This window comes from Mandrillus leucophaeus, unplaced genomic scaffold, assembly GCF_000951045.1.
Source record: "Mandrillus leucophaeus isolate KB7577 unplaced genomic scaffold, Mleu.le_1.0 Scaffold216, whole genome shotgun sequence".
Taxonomy (NCBI): Eukaryota; Metazoa; Chordata; class Mammalia; order Primates; family Cercopithecidae; genus Mandrillus; species Mandrillus leucophaeus.
Window position 1 is genome coordinate 3,608,576 of NW_012102210.1, and position 10,664 is coordinate 3,619,239.

General features: G+C 44.1%; 2 protein-coding genes across 2 annotated transcripts in view; one reads left to right on the plus strand and one right to left on the minus strand.

Moving 5' to 3' along the window:
* The window catches only part of MOB1A (MOB kinase activator 1A), a 28,549-nt gene extending 24,024 nt beyond the window's left edge, over window positions 1-4,525 (minus strand). Inside the window, exon 1 of the mRNA XM_011980760.1 lies at window positions 4,218-4,525. Coding sequence (XP_011836150.1) covers window positions 4,218-4,231 — 14 coding nt within the window. The 5' untranslated portion in view covers window positions 4,232-4,525. The remainder of the gene's footprint in view (window positions 1-4,217) is intronic.
* Window positions 4,245-10,664, plus strand: part of MTHFD2 (methylenetetrahydrofolate dehydrogenase (NADP+ dependent) 2, methenyltetrahydrofolate cyclohydrolase) — a 39,703-nt gene continuing 33,283 nt past the window's right edge. Inside the window, exon 1 of the mRNA XM_011980761.1 lies at window positions 4,245-4,611. Within this exon, the coding sequence (XP_011836151.1) occupies window positions 4,245-4,611 (367 nt within the window). The remainder of the gene's footprint in view (window positions 4,612-10,664) is intronic.

Consider the following 10,664-nt stretch of genomic DNA (forward strand, 5'->3'; position numbering starts at 1 on the left):
CCACTGCACTCCAGCCTGGCGACAGCGTGAGACTCCGTCTCAAAAAAAAAAGAAAAAGAAAAAGAAAAGAAAATGCTGGGGCTAAGTGCAGTGGCTCACACCTGTAATCCCAGCCATTTGAGAGACGAAGGCTGGAGGATTTCTTGAGCCCAGGAGTTTGAGACCAGCCAGGACAACATAGTAAGGCCACATGGGGGGTGGGGAAGATAAAAAACAAAATGGTGCAGGGGGGTTTAGTTCAAAAATCCAATTTTCTATATCAAAATATTTGGGATGCCTTGAAAGCAAACCACAGTAAAAGAAACACTAACATCTTTAAGTTTATAACAGGGAAAATAAATGAGACAGGCACAACTCATTATTGAAGAAAAGATGTTTTTATTCCTATCTCACACCATCCATAAAGTCTTCCTACACAAAACTCAGAAACCTCAAAGAAAAAATGGACAGATTTCAAACAGTATCAATTAAAACTTCCATAACAGAGCAAACAGACAAGTGACCAAATAAAAGTACTTGTAACATATATTACTAAGGATGAACTGGATAATAGAGGGCTTCTGTAACTCATTAAGAATATAAGGAATCCTTTTGAAAAATAGGCTAAGGAGATGAATAGGCAATTCAGAAGCATGACAATCAATGAGCATGTGAAAAACTGTTCAATTAAAGTAAGATTTATTTTTTCCCTAATCTGAATGTCAAAAGTTTAAATGATTACATTAAATGTGGACTAGGGTAGGGGCCCCCAACCCCAAGGTCACAGACTGGGCCCCACAGAAGGAGGTGAGCAGTGAGCAAGTAGCAAAGCTTCATCTGTATTTACAGCCGCTCCCCATTGCTGGCATTACCGCCTGAGCTCCACCTCCTGTCAGATCAGCAGAGGCATTAGGTTCTCACAGGAACGTGAACCCTATTGTGAACTGTGCAGGCAAGGGATCTAAATTGCATGTGCCTTACGAGAATCTAATGCCTGATGATCTGTCACTCTCTCCCATTACTCCCATATGGGACGGTCTAGTTGCTCAGAGCTCCCACTGATTATATGTTATGACAAGTAGTAAAATTATTTCATTATATATTCCAATGTCATAATAGAAATAAAGTGCACAATCAATGTAATACATTTGAATCATCCAGAAACCATCTGCCCAACCAGATCTGTGGAAAAATGGTCTTCCACAAAACTGGTCCCTGGTGCCAAAAAGGTTGAGGACCACTAGACTAGGGTACAGAGAAACTAGTACTTTAATATACTACTGGTGAAAGTATAAAGTGTAACATTTTGGGAGGGCAATATGGTAGTATCTATTAACACTGAAAAGCTCCTCAAGCCATCCATTCTACTTCTAAATATCTCCTCTAGATATGGATAAGGATTTGTTTTCCAAGATTGTTTTTAATAGGGAGAAACCTACAAGCAATCCTCAGTTTTATCAGTAGAGGACTGAATTAAAGTATGGTACATCCATATCATGCAATATTGTATAGAAGTTAAGAAAACCAGACAGAGTACACGTATTCACAAGGAAAGATCTAATACATGGTTAAACATAATACACAACCAAATGTACAGCAGGAGCCCATTTTGTAAATGCACAGAAAATATCAACAACTAAATTCATCAAAACTGGTGATTACTTCTAGGAAGAGCAATGGAATAGAATTACAGACTTTTACTTTACCTGAGTAATTTGGACTTTAAATAAGACTGATTAAGAAGAAAAAAAAGAGCCGGGTGCGGTGGATCACGCCTGTAATCCCAGCACTCTGGGAGGCCAGGCGGGTGGATCACTTGAGGTCAGGAGTTCCAGACCACCCTGACCAACACGGTGAAACCCCGTCTCTACTAAAAATAGGAAAAAAAAAAAAAATTTAGCTGGGCGTGGTGGCAACTGCCTGTAATCCCAGCTACTTGGGAGGCTGAGGCAGGAGAATTGCTTGAACCCGGGAGGTGGAGGTTGCAGTGTGAGATGGTGCCACTGCACTCCAGCCTGGGCAACAGAGTGAGACCCTGTCTCAAATAAAAAAAAAAAATTTAAATTTAAAAAAAGAAGTAAAAAAGAATTATGAAAACACTAAAAATCAAATCTGAAACATTTTTAACATGATAAAAAATTATACTGAACAGGGAAGAAAATATTTGCAAATCACAGATGTGATAAGGACTTGTATCTAGAATGTATAAAGAACTCTTACAACTCAAAAACAAAAAGACAACCCAATTTAAAAACAGGCAAAAGATCTAAATAGACTTTACTCCAAGGAATATATACAAATGACCAATAAGTGCACGAAAAAATGCTCAACATTATTAGTCATTAGGGAAATGCAAATCAAAATCAGGAGATACCACTCCACATCCACTTAGGATGACTATTAAAAAAAGAAAATTAACAAGTGCTATGAGAGGTATGGGGAAATTGGACCCCTCATAGAGTGCTTATCGGAATGTAAAATGGTGCAGCACTTTGAAAGTTTGGCAGTTCCTCAAAAGGTTAAACACAGTTACCATGTAAGCCAGTAATTCCACTCCTAAGTATAGACCCAAGAGATATGAACACATACATCCACGCAAAAACCTGTCACATATGTTCACAGCAGCATTATTCATAATGGCCAAAAAGCGGCAACAACTCAAGCGCCCATCAAGAAGGTCAAGTTTTAAAAAAAGAAAGTCTCGGCCGGGTGCGGGAGTGGATCATCTGAGGTCAGGAGTTCAAGATCAGCCTGGCCAACATGATGAAACCCAGTCGCCACTAAAAATACAAAAATGAGCCGGGTGTGGTGGCTGGCGCCTGTAATCCCAGCTACTAGGGAGGCTGAGGCAGGAGAGTCGCTTGAACCCGGGAGGCAGAAGTTGCAGTGAGCCGAGACCATGCCATTGCACTCCAGCCTGGGTGACAGAGCGAAACTCGGTCTCAAAAAAAAAAGTCTCACATTAAGGTCCACAAAGCAACTGTGCATTCACTAACTAAATATCAACTCGTAAGAAAAAAGTGGAGGGAGGAATACTTCCATTAATATGGAAATTAAATCTAAATCATACAGGCTTTTTGACAAGGTAATCGTATTTTAGAGACCATTCCTTTACGAGAATAACCCAAAGGAGGGAAAATGAGACGCAGATAAACATATTCTTAGTAGTCCTATTTTATAAAAGCAAATACTGGAAGGAATCCCAGTCTCTCACAATAAAGTGGGTGAACTCTGGTTATTAAAAAAAAAACCTATGTAGTGTTTTTATATTGTATTTAATAAAAATGTCAAGCATGTGGATTACATCCATAACTAAAAATGGGTAACTACTCAATCAGGAAACACACATTTAAGCAATATACAAGGTAGAGAGAGCCACCCGAGAATAAAAAATACTTTGCCAGAGCAATGCTTCTCAAACCTTAATGTGCATAAGAATCATGAGGGAATTTACAAGCTTTTTCATTGTAGCCTTGTTTGACTGGGCTCAGGCATTATCTCTAAAATGAGATTCTAAGGTATGTGTATCAAGTTAATTGCTGTAGTGCACTGAAATAGCAATACTGTTTCTGTAATGGGACTATGAATTTGTTTTAATTTTAACTTTCCAAATTATTTATAATAATACTGCAATGTACTATGTAATAATGTTGCATGGTATATTACATAATGATTAAAAACACACGATTCTACCGAGGACAAGAGAAGTTGGTTAAAATCAAAACCAGTAAGTGGGCAGAATCAGAATTGGACAGAACGATCCGACTCCAAGGCCCGCATCTTAACTTCAGGCTTCTCAAACTGCGGCAACGCACATTCTCCCGGAGCGGCATTCAACATCGACAATACTGAAACTGGACCTATAACCGAGCGGCGAGTTAAGTCGGCACGAACGGTTTCTAGAAGCTCGAGACGAGGGAAACTGGGGGCTCGCGGCTCCGCCCCCAGATCGTCTCCCCGCCCTCGGGGGCGCTCGGGCGGAAAAGTTTGCAGGCGCTACGGCCCCGGGGCCTTTCTACTCCCCAACCTTCACGCTCCGTTTCCTTTACCTCACCTTCACCTCTTTCGGCCTCTCCCAACATCTCGGCCTCCCCCGCTGACCCAAACAGAGGCAAAACAAACGCCAGCTACCCCGCCCCCGCCCTGGCCCCCAAGCCCAGCCCTCGCCTCAGGTCCGGGGAGGCCTCCCCCACGATCTCGGCCCGCAGCCCCAGCGCCCGCGGCCCGGCCCCACTCACAAGAGGAAGCTCATCTTCGGTCCTCAGATGGGAGGCGAGGGGCCTCTGGCCCCCGCCCGGATCAGGATTCGGAGCCGGCGAGAGGGAGAGGACCGTCCTTTGCTCACGGGCAGCGGAAGCCGGGCCGCCGCCGCTCGGAGCCGGGTTTCTGGCCGCTGCGAGCCCCTCGCAAACCTCGGCGCCCGCCTTGCCCGCCTACCCCACCTCGCAGACCCGAAATGCGGAACCAACAAAATCTCGCGAGCTAAGGTTTCGCGGCGCCGGGAGGGACTTGACGCACCCCCTTTCGCTCCGCCTCGTCCTAGAACTTGGCCAATCATTGCTCTCCAAGCCAGGCCCTCCCTCCCCCGGAGGCGTGGCGAGGACGGCGGTCCTGCGGAAAGGGCAGTGGCTGGTCCTGCTCTTAGTCCATCTTGGTGCTGCTGAGTTTCGACCCAGCTCCCTAGGTTGCGCAGGGTCCTCTATAAGCGCTACCTACCCCTGCAAATTTTTAAAATTTTTAATTTTTACTTGAGATATATTCACATAGCATAAAATCTATCCGTTAAACATGTACCCTCTAGTGGTCCTTTTCGTTTATGTTTTTTCTTTTTTTTTTTTTTTTTGAGGTGTCGCACTCTATCGCCCAGACTGGAGTTCACAGTTCACTGCAGCCTGGACTTCCTGGGCTTAAGTGATCCTCTCGCCTCAGCCTCCCGAGTAGCTGAGACCACAGGTGCGTGCCACCACGCCCGGCTAATTTTCTCAAAGTTTTTGCAGAGACGGGGGTCTCACTGTGTTGCCCAAGCTGGTCTTGGACTCCTGGACTCAAGGGATCCTCCTGGTTTGGCCTCCCAAAATGCTGGGATCACAGGTGTGAGCCACTGCCTCCGGCTTTGTTTATGTTTTCAAAGTGTGCCAACCATCACCACTAATTTTTTTTGTTTGTTTTTCAGACAGAGTCTCACTTTGTAACCCAGGCTGAAGTGCAGTGGTGCAATCTAGGCTCGTTGCAACCTCTGCCTTCCAGATTCAAGTGATTCTCATGCCTCAGCCTCCCGAGTACCTGGGATCACAGTCGTGCGCCACCACACCCGGGTATTTTTTTTTTCCAGTAAGGACGGGATTTCACCATGTTGACCAGGCTGGTCTCGATCTTGAACTCCTGACCTCAAGTGATCCACTCACCTTGGCCTCCTAAAGTGCTAGGATTACAAACGTGAGCCACAGCACCCAGCCTAACCATAATTCTAGGTCATTTTCACCACCTGGAAAAGAAACCCCATACCTATTAGCAGTCACTCTTTATCACCCACCTCCCTCCTCCCAACCCCTGGCAACCACTACTCTACTTTCTATTTCCATGGATTTACCTAATCTGGACATTTCATATACACTGTGAACGGAAGTATACATTATGTGGTCTTTTGTGACTGACTTCTCTCACTTAGCATGTTTTAAAACTCACCCATATTGTAGCATGTATCAAAGCTTCATTCCTGGCCAGGCACAGTTGTGCCTTACGCCAGTAATCCCAGCACTTTGGGAGTCTGAGGCTGGTGGATCACTTGAGCTCAGGAGTTCGAGACCAACCTGGGCAACATGGTGAAACCCTGTCTCTACAAAAATAGAAAAATTAGTCAGGCATAATGGGGTGTACCAGTGGTCACAGTTATTCAGGAGGCTGAGGTGGGAGGATCCCTTGAGTCCAGGAGGTGGAGGCTGCAGTAAGCCAAGATGGCGCTGCTGCACTCCAGCCTGGGTAACAGAGCCAGACCTGTCTCTAAAACAAAAAAAAAGAAAAAAGAAAAAAACTTTCTTTTCTTTCTTTCTTTTTTTTTTTTTTTTTTTTTTTTTGAGACGGAGTCTCGTTCTGTCTCCCAGCCTGGAGTGCAGTGGCGCGATCTCCGCTCACTGCAAGCTCAGTCGCCTCCCGGGTTCACGCCATTCTCCTGCCTCAGCCTCCCGAGAAGCTGGGACTACAGGCGCCCGCCACCACGCCCAGCTAATTTTTTTGCATTTTTAGTAGAGACGGGGTTTCACCGTGTTCGCCAGGATGGTTTCGATCTCCTGACCTTGTGATCCGCCCATCTCGGCCTCCCAAAGTGCTGGGATTACAGGCGTGAGCCACCACGCCCGGCAACTTTATTTCTTTCTATGGATGAGTAATATTCCATTATGTGAATATACCACATTCTGTTTATCCATTCATCTGTTGAGGAACATTTGGGTTGTTTTCACTTTTTGTCTATTATTAATAATGCTGTCATGAACATTCATGTACAGGCTTTTGTGTGGTATTAATGCCAAGTGACAGCCAAGCAACGCCTTCATTCCACCATGGTAGAATGCAGAAAACAAAAGGAAAATAGTGGGAGACTTGATGGCTCAGCCAATGGTGGTGCAGGGTGCTCAATGTAAAAGAGTTTGCCCTGTACCTGACTGCACACTATTCATGTTTCCGGTAATTTTATTTCGTTCATGTATCACTTGTCACATTAAGTTAATGATGTTAGAGCACATGAGAGTGTATTAAATTATATTTACTATTTCTTGAATGTATTTTTCAGTCAGTTATGTAAAGCAAATTTACATACTCTTTTTCCTCACCTGAAAAAAATAAGTTAGTAATTTTAATTTGAATTTTTTAAGCTTTTGTAGTTTTTTGGAATTTGATTGATAAATATATGTGATTTGATATAGCTATATGGAAGTTACAAATATAGGAACACAGATTTAGGCCAGGCGAGGTGGCTCACGCCTGTAATCCCAGCACTTTGTGAGGCTGAAGTGGGCAGATCACTTCAGCTCAGAGATTTGGGACCAGCCTAGGCAACATGACAAACCCCCATCTCCCCATTTCTACAAAAAAAAAAAAAAAAAAAAAAGCCAGGCATGGGGGTGCACATCTATAGTCCCAGCTACTTGGGAAGCTGAGGCAGGAGGATGGGTTGAGCCCTGGAGGTAGATAGAGGCTGCAGTGAGCCGAGATGGCACCTCTGTACTTCAGCCTGGTTGACAAAACTGAGGCCCTGTCTCAAAAAAAAAAAAAAAAAAATCTATTTACACTTCTGTGGTAATTTATATTACTTAAATAACATCATTAAAATGACTTCCAAATAACATGGGAAAAAAGAAATTCATGGAAGTTTTTCCTCTTTCAGTGGTATTTTTCTTCCAGTTGAAGAATCACTGAGGATAGAAGACCAGCTATTCATAAGAAAAACCTTTCAGGATGGCTAAATTTGGTTGGGGTAGCAGGGAGGGAGGATTTCAGGGTTAGGGAAAAATCCTCAATCAATATTTAAGCAGGATATCAACATAGTTCACTTAGAGATCAAAGATAAGATTTTCCAGTAAAAGAGAGAAAAAGAAATTGTTCTTTGCTAATTGCTACAGGACAATTTGTTCCCCATCAGACAAGGTCTGTACAAAGACTAAAGAAGTTTTATTCACTTCTTGGCTTAGCCGACCAGAGATCACTGCACACCATCTGGTCACAGCAGATGCTGAAAGCAGAAGCTAAGCAGCAAATTATGAAGTCTCCAGGACTGGCTCTTCTGAACCTCTCCCCACCCCCCTTTCATCACACAGTTCCCCTTTCCAGCTCCCTGAGGCAAGATTTGCAACTCTGCATTTTCGTTCTGTGTAAGTGCCCATCCTATCATTTGCAAAACTCCACTTTTACCCTAACAACCTCACCCACACAGGCCATCTTCCCACTTTGGTCACAGTAAGGTTCCTGCCCCTCCCAGCCAGTTGGTGCTGTTGGGAGCTCAAGTTTTTTTTGTTGTTGTTTTTTAAAAAACAAAAACAAACAAAAAACTCTACTCCTGTGACAGATTAAGGAATTTTAATCTTTGTCACAAATAGGTGAAAAGAAACAAACAGTAAAGTTGTTGACCAGCCTGGGCAACATGATGAAACCCCTTTTCTACAAAAAATACAAAAATTAGCTGGGCGTGGTGACTTGAGCCTGTAGTCCCAGCTACTCTGGAGGCTGAGGTGGGAGGATCCCTTGAACCCAGGAAGTCCAGGCTGTAGTGAATGGAGACTGCACCACTGGGAGGCTGAGGCACAAGAATCACTTGAACCCAGGAGGCAGAGGCTGCAGTGAGCTGAGATCATGCCACTGCACTCCAGCCTGGGTGACTGAGCAAAACTCTGAATCAAAAATAAAATAAAATAAGTACAAAAATTAGCCAGGCGTGGTGGTGCACACCTGTAATCCCAGCTACTTGGGAGGCTGAGGCAGGAGAATTGCTTGAACCTGGGAGGCAGAGGTTGCAGTGAGCCAAGATCGTGCCACTGCACTACAGCCTGGGCAACAGAGTGAGACCCTGTCTCAACAAACAAACATTAGTGTCCCTAAAGTTGATATACAATCCCGTACTGGTAAATTTCACTGGCTTTAAAATTTTTTTAACAATAATTTTAAAAGAATTTGTTTTGAGACAGGATCTGACTCTGTCACCCAAGCTGGAATGCAGTAGTAGTGTGATCGTAGTTCATTGTGGCCTCAACCTCCCAGGGTCAAGTGATCCTCCCACCTTAGCCTCCCAAGTAGCTGGGACTACAGGCTCACTCCACCACATATGGCTAATTTTTTTTTTTTTTTTTTTTTTTTTAGAGATGGGGGTCTCACTAGGTTGCCCAAGCTGGTTTTGAACTCCTAGGCTCAAGGATCCTCCCTCCTTAGTCTCCGAAATTTCTGGGATTACAGGCATGAGTGAGCCACTGTGCCTGGCAACATTTTTTTTAAAGCATGTTGCAGGAGAGACCTGGGAGAGACTGAGGAGACTTAGGAGATGCCATTTAAGCCTAGTCTCCAGAAGATGAGTTAGCTGAATGGAGAGAGAGAAAGAAGAGATCTGCTCAGAGTCCACAGCATGTGTGAAGGTTTTGAAGCAAGAAAGAGTATGTTGTGTTCAAGGAACTGAAAAAAGTCAGTGTGATGAGAATGTGATAGACAAAGGGGAAAGTGAAGGGAGATGAAACCAGCACCAAGAGTCTTGGATCTTATTTGAAGCAAGGTGGCCATCCATTGAAAGGGTTTCAGGACAAGCATGACACCATTTACTCTTTAAAAAACCGAAACAGTGGCCAGGTGATCCTGGCCTGTGATCCCAGCATTTTGGAAGGCTAAGCAGGGAGGATCCTCGAGCTCAGGAGTTCAAGATCAGCCTGGGAAACATAGGGAGACTCCATCTCTACAAAAAATACAAAAATTAGCCAGGTGTGCTGGCTATAGCCATGTGCCTATAGTCCTACCTACTCGGGAAGCTAAGGTGGGAGGATTGCTTGAGCCTGAGAGGTTGAGGATGCTATGAGCTGTACTCAATCCACCGCACTCTAGCCAGGGTGATAGAGTAAGCCCTGTCTTAAAAAAAATTACAAAAATAAAAAAAAGCGAAGCAGTTAAGAGGTTATTGTATCTGTCTGAGTAGGAGATAGAGTTGACCTGGCTTAGATCAATGGAGAGACGTAGGTGGAATTGAGATTTATTTTAGAGAAAAAAATACACAAGTCTCAATGAAGAGCTGGATGTGGAGGCAAGGTTGATTCCTGTGTCTTTGGCACAAGCAACTGGTAGCTGGTTGTTCCCATTTACTGAGATGGAAAAGACTGGGAAGAAAGCAGCTTTAGGGGTACATCAGGAGTCTGTTTTGGATGCATTAACTCTGAAATGTTAGACTGTACAGGTATATACAGATTTGGAACTCAAAGAAGAGGCCTGGATAGATGGATATAAACTTGGAAGTTATCAGCATATAGATATTTACAGCCATGGAAGTGCGTAAAATATCTGAGGGGAGGGTAAAAAGAAAGAGGTGCCAAAATGGAGCCTTGAGGACTTCTGATATATATATATATTTACAATATATATTATATATACATATATTTACTATATATATTATATATACATATATATATATATTTTTCCCAAGACAGAGTCTTGCTCTGTCATCCGGGCTGGAGTGCAGTGGCGCGATCTTGGCTCACTGCAACCTCTGCCTCCCGGGTTCAAGCAATTCTCCTGCCTCAGCCTCCTGAGTAGCCGGGATTACAGACGCACACCACCATGCCCGGCCTAATTTTTGTATTTTTAGTAAAGACAGGGTTTCACCATGTTGGTCAGGCTGGTCTCCAACTCCTGACCTCGTGATCTGCCCACTTTGGCCTCACAAACTGCTGGGATTACAGGCGTGAGCCATCACGCCTGGCCCAGACTTCTGACATTTAAAGACCACAAGGGAAGAAACAGACAAAGGAGGTTGAGAAGATGCAGTCAGAGAAACGGAAGGGAAACTAAGAGGGAGTATTACAAAAGCAAGAGAAGAGTGTTTAAGAATGATCTATTCGGCCGGGCGTGGTGGCTCAAGCCTGTAATCCCAGCACTTTGGGAGGCCGAGACAGGCGGATCATGAGGTCAGGAGATCGAGACCATCCTGGCTAATACGGTGAAAC